The 10,615-nt window shown below is 41.5% G+C and overlaps 1 protein-coding gene across 1 annotated transcript in view; it reads right to left on the bottom strand.

The window, feature by feature from the left end:
* ARPP21 (cAMP-regulated phosphoprotein, 21kDa) overlaps window positions 1–10,615 on the bottom strand; it is a 203,078-nt gene that overhangs the window by 44,029 nt on the left and 148,434 nt on the right. The window contains exons 17-19 of the mRNA XM_009329989.1: window positions 6,446–6,615; window positions 4,758–4,862; window positions 2,064–2,327 (exon numbers count right to left, since the gene is read on the bottom strand). Coding sequence (XP_009328264.1) covers window positions 2,064–2,327; window positions 4,758–4,862; window positions 6,446–6,615 — 539 coding nt within the window. The remainder of the gene's footprint in view (window positions 1–2,063; window positions 2,328–4,757; window positions 4,863–6,445; window positions 6,616–10,615) is intronic.

Raw genomic sequence — 10,615 nt, 5'->3', positions numbered from 1 at the left:
ACCAGCCCCCCCCCTCCCCGCCCCCGCGCCTTCTTCCACACAGGTATCTGGACAAGACAAGGATTTTTTGGAATAGTGACAAGCTGGAGATGAATGGTGCACACAGTGCGGTGGATGCAGAGGAAGCTGACAGCGCTGAATTTCTCACCTTTCTACACCCCCCGAGGACAAACCATTCCCCAGTGAAATAACTGAAGTTGCTACAAACCCAAAAGTTTCTGCCCTCAGTAACTTTCCACTTTGTTAGAATGTAGGAGGAAAGCACCCATACGTACAATATTTGGGGTAGGGACAGAGAAACAGTGGCCATTAGACGCACCAGTACGGTACTAGTCCTACAGCAGCCTATGTATGAAAAGGCACCTCCTCATCACTTGTCCTCTGAAGAAGTTCATCTGCCTCTCCAGTAGCACCAGAGTAAATATTAATGAGGGAAAACAGCTTCACAAAGTAACACTATGCCAGACTGAGTGAAAACCCTGCACCCTGAAGGGTGAAACCCAACGCTCCCGCCCCAGGTGACGAACGCTCAGTCACACACAGGCAGGAGCTGCGGGCAAACCCACAGAAGCAGCCTCTGCAAAGTCAACCAAGAGGGGGGGTCTAGCAGAGACCCCAGGGCAGGCTTCAAACCTGGTCTCACCCGAGGGGGGAGAGGAGGCGGCACGGGGTCTCCGCCACAGCAGGCAGCACGATGCTGCAGCCCCCTTAGCTCCCACAGCAAACCCCGGCCGGCAGGGCTGGGAAATGCATCGCTTCGCCTGCTGCGGTGACAGCTTGTAAAATGGAGGTGCTCACATTTATCTGGTTCACTAGAAGTGTCGTGAAGTTTGATTAAATGATGTTTGAAAACACTGAGGGCACCGGGGGGTTATACATGAGGAGAGAAGCCTGGACAGCCTCTACTTACTCACTTAGGAGTCACCGTCTAGATGGGGAGACAGACTCATCAGGGGATTCTGCTCTTCAGGTCGTTTTTCCTCCAAAATTTTTTTAAAAAATGCTACATTTGGCAATCAGTGAAACCTTTTTCTAGCAATATTTTCAATTAAAAAAAGTCACATTATATTGAACTTCAGCTCCTTAAAAATTATTTTTTGCAAGCCTTCTCTCCTCTCAGAAAAAATGGCTGCATAGTTTCTAACTACAGAAACTATGGATGTCACTGTCCTCTCTGGGATGCGAACATCCAGTAGTCTTCAGATTTCTTTTATTCTTAATTAGTCATCTAATTAACTAGATCTCTAGCCCACTTGAAACATTATAACAGTATAAATTCTTCATTACTGTGGCAATACAGAATCCCATTAACAAACACAATCGGAGATTTTTCAGTAAGAAGTGGCAAACAAAAAGACCAGTACGGTTTACACTACTTTTACAGTAAAAAAAAATTTTTACTTTATTTTTTATATATTTTCTTCCAAAGGATAAAATGAAAACAGGGGAAATACTATTAATACCATTTTGAACTAGAGTTTAAATGAAGTTATCTATAATTGGATAAAGAAATTTGGCTTTTTAAAGTGTATGCCTTGAAAATGGGCCAGAAAGTCATCTGTGCATTTTACTTCTTGACAGTAATCACTTTCAATATTCTGTAAAGGTACCCAGGAGACAAGTAGAGATGTTTGGTAGTGAACAGTAAAACATAATCAGTCTTCAGGAAGACAGTTAAAATTACTGATCTGTGACATCTCACATGTTCAAGTCAATTAAATATGATTAACAACTACCTGGGCTGATGTGCATGTTGCTCTTTTGGTATATATACACAGGGAAGAAGGACTATGGATATTTACTCACCCTCCTCCTTCACGCTCATGGGCAGATGTGTCCTGGAATACCAACATATGTTCAGAAAATGGTTTGAGGATAGGGAAGGAACTGCTGAAACCCAGGAAACTATAGAGGCTTTGCAAGTTTCCTGCTGCCTAAAAATCTGCTAAGCTTTTACCAGGGGAAAAAAAATAAATAATCTAGAATCTGGATAATTTTTTAATATCCTCTTTCTGATGTTATAATGAGCGCCATGCCAAACTGGTAGTGAAGGTTTTGCCTACCTGAGCAGGTGGCGGTGGTTGTTGCACAAAGCCCTGGGGTGGCGGCGGCGGCTGCAGCACTTGCTGGGATACTGGTGGACCTGAACCTGTAAAGCCTCCTGGGGGAAGCTGCTGACTTGGGGAAGCCATAATGTAACCCGTCTGCTGGGCAGGCTGCTGCAAGATAGGCGATGGGTAGACAGGACCAGAAGGCGATTCAGGGTTGTCTCCTGATGATTGACGACTTAAGCTCATCTGGTTAAACTGTGTTGTCATGTCATCTCGCTGCAGGGCAAAAGGTAGTAGATAATGATGTAGACGTGATGTCTGCAGTAGACACGCAAATTAGCAAAACAAAATAGGTTCAAACAGAGCATGAGGGGGAAATTAATCACTCAGCTCAAATACGTGCCAAACTGTGCATGGATATCTACAAAAATGGAGGCAATTAAAATTAAAATCACTATAAATGCTTTGACAAAGACTTCCAGACTGCAAGGTGAATGGCATCGCTTGGCACAAAAGCCAATTATTTTGGCTTTTACCTTGCCCCCCGCCCCCCCCTTTTATTCCAAAATGACAAGTGAACTTTACAGTGTTCAAAAGAAGACATTTTAAATATAAAGGGCAGGAAAATAATGTTACAAATACCTCTTCCCCCAAAACCAGAATTCCTCAGCCAAATACATGGTGGTATTTTCACCTGTGTTTCAAAATGATCTCAAGAGGAATTCAGTAGGATTCAGGTGCAGACCTTTTTCCCTTTTTTGGACTGTTTTGAAAATCCAAGGTTGTAAACATAGAGAAGGTAATAAAAAAGCTAAGACTTCAGTTGCTATTTCAAGGCGCTTTATTCAGTGTTGGAAAGAACCAAGTACTTCATTCGACTGGGGCCGGGGGGAATCTATGGTAGGATGAATGTACCAAATAAAGTCAATGGACCTAAGTCTCCTTACATGCTGGTAATGATACAAGGATTCTAGACAGTATCTTGCAAAATGATCCATACTAATCAACACTCTCAAGTTTATTCTGTGAAGGTCGAAGATATACAAATGTGGTGCCCATATCATAAGACTTCTAAATACTCAAAATTAAAACGTACTCTATACGGCAATAAATCCAGCATAAAACTCCATCATGTGTTAATACGCAGGTTATGGTCCCTTCCTTATATCCCCTCACGGATAGGGAATAAGCGCTATAAAAATGCTTTTCACTTAGAACATCAATGCTATTTTTTAAAAGCAGCCTCTTTGATTTTGTTCGCATCCCTGTGGTGTTCATTCACCAAAACCATCCTGCACAATGTATTTATTGGTCGGAAACTTCAAAACAGAAAAAAAAAAACAAACCCACCCCACATTTGCGGAAAGCACTGCCAGGGACTGCATAGAGACTCACCCTCCCACTCAGAGCAGATACCATGGGCCAACATTTTAAACATTCCTGGCAGATCTTCAGGTGGTGTAAGAAAGTAATGCTATTAACTTTACCATCATCCTACATCCATATTCAGGTACATAAGTTATCTGTCTGAAGTTGTTTCTTTAAAAAGCTAGGATATTCATTACCCGGATGGCGAACGGCTGCACACAGATTCTATGAGAAACTTCATTGAGCCTGGAATGTCTCTGGATTTGCACAATAGGGACCAAGAGCTTCAAAACCCTATGATTTATACATTGTGTGTATAATGTAATGTACATTGAAGACATTAATTCAGATGAAGTTTCACAATTAAATTAGCCACTAAAAATATCAGCCCTCCTATGACTATCACTAGAACAACCTGAGATGCCTGCAAGACACTTTTCAAGAGAATTAGCACTGAGATATGCAACTTGTGTTCAGCACGGAACATTTTTTTATTGTCCTTTAAATGGTACCGTTCATCTACCAGGCATTAATAACATTATTTTAGCTGCAAAGATCCGTTCAGCTTTGTTTCCATCTCTTACTAGAACTACATGACATCTCTACCTTGGCGGGGGTGGGGGGAAATCAGTCAAACAAGATTACCAGAGCAAGAGAAAAAAAATAACAGAAAAAAATCTTGTAGTGCCTCTTAAAATGTCAGCTTCCTTTTACAAGTGTAATCATAGCCCTGTAAGCACCAAGCCAGATTCAGACTCCAGAAGAGCACTCTATTTATTTTTATTATACATGTCCATTGGTGCTTTGTCATGATGCATAACGTACCACACCTTCTGCAGCTGGTTCACCGCTACTCTGTTTTCCAAGTGCTCTGGTATCATCAGGGAGTAAATCCAGGCAGTGGATTTAGTATACTGATAAAATAACATACAATAAAAAAAAATAATGATTTCTAGAGGTCTCTTCTCCAGTCTTTGTGGATATAAAAGGGGGATAACCCAAATCTCAAATGCCCAAGTTAGCAATTTAAGCTCCCTCAACATAAAGTGGAGAGACACAAGCTCCTATCACAGGCACAACAAAACATTTTTCTGGAGGCTCTGCTAACCAGGTAGGGAGCCCTGCTCCTAACATCATCCTTCAGGTTAGACAACCAGAATCAGTGGGAATGCTTTTACAAAATGCTTGTCAGTACCAAAAGTGTTAAGGCAAAGGGGGATTTAGATAGGGCTCTCACACGGGATGCCACTCGCAGTGCTCCCCAGGGGCTCTCGGTCTCAGGCATACTCATGCTCACACACCCAACTTCAAGGAAAGAAAAAAAAAAATCTTTAGTACCACAGAAAACTGCTGCGTTGGAGAGACTGGCAGGAGATGCTGGGGAGGATAAGAAACTGCTGGATATTGGACTGACTGAGAAGATGGCTGCATTGCCTGAACAGGCTGTAAAATAAACACAGTGAAAGACAATAAATACAACCTACTTAGAGATAGACAACAACAACAAACTCTGTTACTGAGAACAAAGGTCACAAACACAGCTCTGAACATGCAGGTGACTCATCACCAGCCCAAATACAAGAGGTCAGGTACTGTGATTTTAGTCTTCATTTTAGCCTTACACCAAACAATTCTTTATTACACGTTTTTCTGCTTATTTTCATATATTTGATGGCTGTTAGATTAAATAAGGCCACACCTACACATTCTCGTTACTGATGTGAGGCAAAGCCAAATTATGATTCTACATTTAATTTACAGAGATAAAATGGAAGAGCAGCAGTGTAAGTGTATATTTGAATTTTACTGATAATGACTGATTTAGCTCCGAGTGTGTCATAGGCAAAGGAATAATGATTTTAAAGCTGCTTTGACAGAACACAATAGCTAAAAAAAAAAAAATTGACAAAGAACAGGCTGCGAATTAACAACAGAGACAGGCTTGTTAGCTTGGAGCAGATGTTTATCTAAGTGAAAGAACAATTTTCTACAGCACTACTACCTTGGAATAGTTTTACTATTCCTTTCGTTTTAATCTCATTTAACTTGAGGCTTACAGAGGTTTGGTACTACCTCTGTCTTCTAAAACTGCTAAGACCAAATCAAGAAATAAGAACCACAAACACATAAGTCCCAGTAAAATCAAAGCAACTTCACTGAATTTAAACATTGTATTTCTGGGTAACCTGGGATGAAACTGTGCCAAATTATAAAGCCACACAAGAACCATCCTAGATCTTGGCTGCTCTGCGAGTAAGCAGGATGTAGGATTCTTGCTTGAGTAGTTTCCTCCGCCTGCTCTGCTCTGGGAGAGCAGGCACACTATCCACAAAATTAAGTTTGAACCAGACCCAAGCCCTTCTGCCCATGTTCAGCCACGTCTGGCCGCACGCCACAGTCAGCCCAGGGGCCAGAGAGCCGACATACCATGGCACTGTGCCCAAACTACGCTGCTCTTCCCCTCTCCTGATGTAGCTCCAGAGCTTCCAGCTCAGAGCAGGGTCATGGCCATAACATGGGGCACAGGCAGAAGACCCACAGTCTGGGGCAGGGGTGCTCGGGGAGCAGGCTACCCACATCTCGGGCCTGATATAACCGGACATCGAAGAATTTGTAGAGCCCTGCGTTGTACTTGATTCTTTGACTCAACCCCACCGCTGCTGAAAGGGACGGGGAAAGGTCCCTGGCTCTTTGGAGAGAATTACAGACTGCACTAGTTTGAGAATGAATGCTTCAGCTTTCACTTACGGATGATTTTTACAAAATAAATTTATGTAGACATACACCAGCTTGCTTAACAGTCCTTTTCAAAATGAAACCATCCTTTAGATGGAACTGAAAAAGGAATCTTCCCTCTCCATCTGTTTCATCCACGTTGCAAATACAGATCATGGGCCCCATTTGTTTCAAAAGAAAAGAAGAACATCCTGATATTTTGTCTAGCTGCGTCCTTCCCTCCTACCCTTTAGGTCATCCTTATTATCCCTGAGAGCTTCTCCGCTGTTTCCAATGGCCACCACACCTACCTGTGTGACAAGGTGACTTGCCATTTGCTGCTGTTGCTGTTGAACCTGCTGAGGCTGCTGGGATGAAGGCTGCTGCTGAGACTGTCCCACCATTTGGCTCCTCATCGTCTGCTGGCCACTGGGAGGATTGTATATTGCCGGCGTCCCATCAGGATTTACAAATGGTTGACCTGAAACAAAACACCCTGCCTTTGCTGAACATTTTTAAGAACGTACTGTTTTCGGTATGAAACCATACAACCTTGCTTTAACTGATTGCTCTTTAGCTGACCTGCTACAACAGAAAAGTGCTCGTCACTCTCAATGCCTCATTATGGTATCAGCCATCTTTTTTTTCTTTTTTTATTGCAGGCAAGGCAGACAGCAGATATTTGTTTTGGCAGTATGACTTTCCAAAGAATGGGTGGAAGGTTACCATGGCTATAAGATGATTCAGGTACTATGGTTATTTGAAGTCCTTCGATGATGAATCAATTAATACTAAAATTGAACTCTGGAGCAAACACTGGAGGTAGAGAATATTCATGTACATTTTATTGCCATGCAATAGCAGTCAAATGTACACAACTACTCCTGACACACTGTAGTTTGTAAGGAAAGAAAAAAAAACAAACCCACCCTTTTTACTAATTTATTTACACATTCTAATAACATAGTGCTGTACTTTTGAGAGCTGTGCCCTATGTAATTAGAAGAGGCAACACTGGAAGTTATCATGGAAAAAACACTTAAGATGTCTTTGAAAATCTCTTATCTACAGAACAAATTCTGTCCAAAGTTCTACTAAGTTGCTGAACTCCTTTTGCTTCAGATATTTTAGCTGGGGGAAGTAACCTTGCAAAAGCAACGTTTGTTTTTTTTTTTAAAAAAAAAAAGAAAGATAAACAAAGAAGTAAGTTTACCCAAGTCATTGTCTTACAAGCCAAAAAGAAATGGTATTTCTCTGTAGGAAAAATGTTTTCCGTGACCTCAGTTCTCTTTTCACTTCCCTCATAAATTCATAAATCAAAGGAATTACAGATATTTCTATGAGAAAAAAGGAATTTTAGCAATGAAGCGATAACATTTAAAGCAGGTAACTGAAGAATGAATATCTGAGATAAAAAGGGAGATCTGGAGGAATTCAGTGACTGAGAGCAATAGTGAAATAATGAACTTCTGATTTATATACCACACTACCTGTTCTATCTACTCCTTAGCCTTTCAGTTCCTCCCTCTTTTTAGTCATGGTCAGAAATGTATGAGGAGCACCAGATAAAGAAAACTTGCCTTCTCTCTCTAAAGCATGAAGACTTTCTGGATGAAGTCGCCATATTATACTGGGCATGTCTCACACTCACAGTGAGAAAGGTCGTGATTAGAGTGAGCGGAAGAGCAGCACAGGGCAGTTCTGTCCACTAGCTGACTTCCTGCTTCTTGCTGTGAACACACTGGGTGACAATGGCATGGACTCCCTAGATTTGGGAGTCTCAGGCTCCAGAAGGGCTTTAGGAGACTGGGGAAATCAGACTGGGTGAGCAGGATAACAGGCTCCCAAAGCCTGTGCCAGACGCTCAAGGGAGGCCGTAAAGAGCATTTCCCGTGGCTCAGTGAACGATGACAGAACTGAAAGAGAAAAGGTGCAGCAATGCTTTTAAAGATTAGAAAAAAAAAAAAAAAAGACCTTTCATGAAGAAATCTTAAAATAAGAAATGAAAAGCAGAGATCAGATGGTAACAGGGAAGACATCTGTAAGTTATGAACTATGGCCCTGGTAGAAGGGAAAAAATTGCGATGTCATTTAAAGGAGTAAGAATGAAACGTAAATGCTTTTAAATTGTCAAAGGGGTTAAGTCAGAGAACTTGTCAAGAGGAATCCTTTAAAGGGTAAAACAGACTGGTGAAGTGGGTGAAATGGAGACTAAAACAGCATAGCCGCATAAATGGTCCTTTCCCAAAGCAAGCAAGAAGCTTCTCTATCTGGGGAAGGAGAAGAAACAAAGGAAACTGCGGATGAGGAAAAGAAAGTGTGGACTGCCAACACCTGAGAAGGAGCTGAGAGGTATAATCAGAGCAGGGAGATACTGACAGCATCTGTGGGTGTCATTAGAGGCTTGCACAGTCAGTTACTATGTAGTGTGAAAGGAAGCAAAGATCTTTAAAGGACACGGTGTTATGATCAAAAGAGAGAAAAAGACTGGAAGTAGCCACTCTGCAAGAGGAGAAGGAAGAGCTAAAGAATGGTATTACATAGGGAAAGGAAATCTATTCATTACAGGAAACAAAGCTCCTTTTCCCTTTTCTTTAAACTGTCTTCTCTTCATCTATGTTTCTGACAGCATCCATCACTTTGATAGCCGATCACAGCATCCAGCAATCTAAGTCTCCTCCCCATGGAGCTTCTTTTGTAACATTACCCTAATAAGATGCAAAGATTCTGAGCCCACAGAGTGGGAGATTTGCAGCATGTATTTTGCTGCATGTTAAAAACACAGTAGATGCTACAGTATAGCCTGACTTCCAGTACAGGTAGCAGCATGAAGCTATACACAAAAACACTTGCTCCCTGAATATTAAACATGCTAACACACATAGAGCTCTCGATTATGCCTCTGCAGACAATGAGGCATGCTAGGAGGGAAGAACAGGTACTCTGGTCTAGTGACAGTATTGAAAGGCATTATACCTATGGCAGACAAAGACTCTCTAGGTACCAGGGAAAAATACGAGCTAGCTGCTGCAAATTGCTAAATTGACAAAACAGATATAGGAGGTGTTCCTCCTAAAACAGCTCTTCAGGCTTGCAAGTGCGGTGAGCTGCAGCCTCTGTCCTTGCCATGGCCAGGAATGAGCACAACCTCTCAGCTGTTGGTGGGCTTGAAGCAGCAGCGATTCCTTTCATGTTCCTCTCAGTCCTATCACCTGAATTATGGATGGACTTCTGCCTAGGCTTGCGGAGTTTTGTATGGGGGTGGACCACACAGCACACAAAATGCCGCCTTCTGTATTGACCAAGAAATTCCAGCGTTACAGACAGAACTGTCAACAACCAGAACAACAGAAATGAGTACATTAATAATGATGGGGTTTGTCTTATGCCCACCTCCCATTCTGTCCTCTCCCGAGTCATTTTAAGAAATGACTAAAATCCCCATTTACGCTGACAGTATTAGGCTCTCATGTCAATAAAGTAATAGCTTGGAAAAAAGTACACGTAAGTAGTAAAGGCTTTAGTAACTTGCACAAACATGTACTTTTCTAAGTCATCTCTCTGGAAAGAACTTAGCACATTTAAATCTGAACAAACAAAAACTCCTCCCTGATTTTATATACACTGATATATATTGATCAGCCCCAGATACTACTATCTCTAAATGTCTGTGTAAAGTTTGGTTTAATAGTTGGTCAAGGCTGTGTTTTTCTTAAACGCTGCAACTTTAAGTTTTTCTTGACTGCATTCTGACTAAAAAAAAAGAAAAAAAGTATTTTTAGCAGTGGACTCACAAATAAGCTTTACGCATTTGCACCAAAATATTGGAACACAGGGGTGTAATATACATAAAATACTGGTTATAAATAAAAATCCCCAAATAAAAAGCTCCTGAATGCTCTATTAAGGACTTTGAAAAATATTTTGGAGTTCAACTCTCAGCGCCCAGTATAATGGAAAATACATTGCACTGTAGGCTTTGTTATTTTAAACCCAGCATAACTCAGCTAAGGTTGACAGCAGAGCTAGTTACGGTCACTGAAATAGTCCAAATCACTAAAGCAGCATCACAGTCTCAACCTCCCTGAACCTTTCTAATGGTGTCAGTACAATTCTGTGGGGAGTAATAGTGTAACATTATCCGGACTTCATCTGGACCAAGGAGGTAACAAATTGCCTTAAACTTTCAGCAAGCACTCAAGTTCAGGCTGAGTGGTTTCCGAAGTGTCCACAGTGCCTGGGTGACTGCGAATGCCTCGTTCAAGCGCCGCAGTGCTGCTAACTACCAGGGCCACGATGCAAAATTGAAGATGATATGACTTTTTCTCTTATCACAAAAATTCTGATTTAAATACAATTGCTAATCACATAAGGAAATTAACTCTGAAGTGCTAATTCAAATGCAGCCTCTAAGCCTTTTGAAATTCTTCTTCTGTCAAGCACAATCTCTAAAACTTTGAGAATTGTATTTCAGTTGCACC

Source organism: Pygoscelis adeliae, unplaced genomic scaffold (assembly GCF_000699105.1).
Source record: "Pygoscelis adeliae isolate BGI_AS28 unplaced genomic scaffold, ASM69910v1 Scaffold368, whole genome shotgun sequence".
NCBI lineage: Eukaryota > Metazoa > Chordata > Aves > Sphenisciformes > Spheniscidae > Pygoscelis > Pygoscelis adeliae.
The sequence above is the reverse complement of the archived record's forward strand: the minus strand, read 5'-3'. Positions and strand labels throughout refer to the sequence as shown.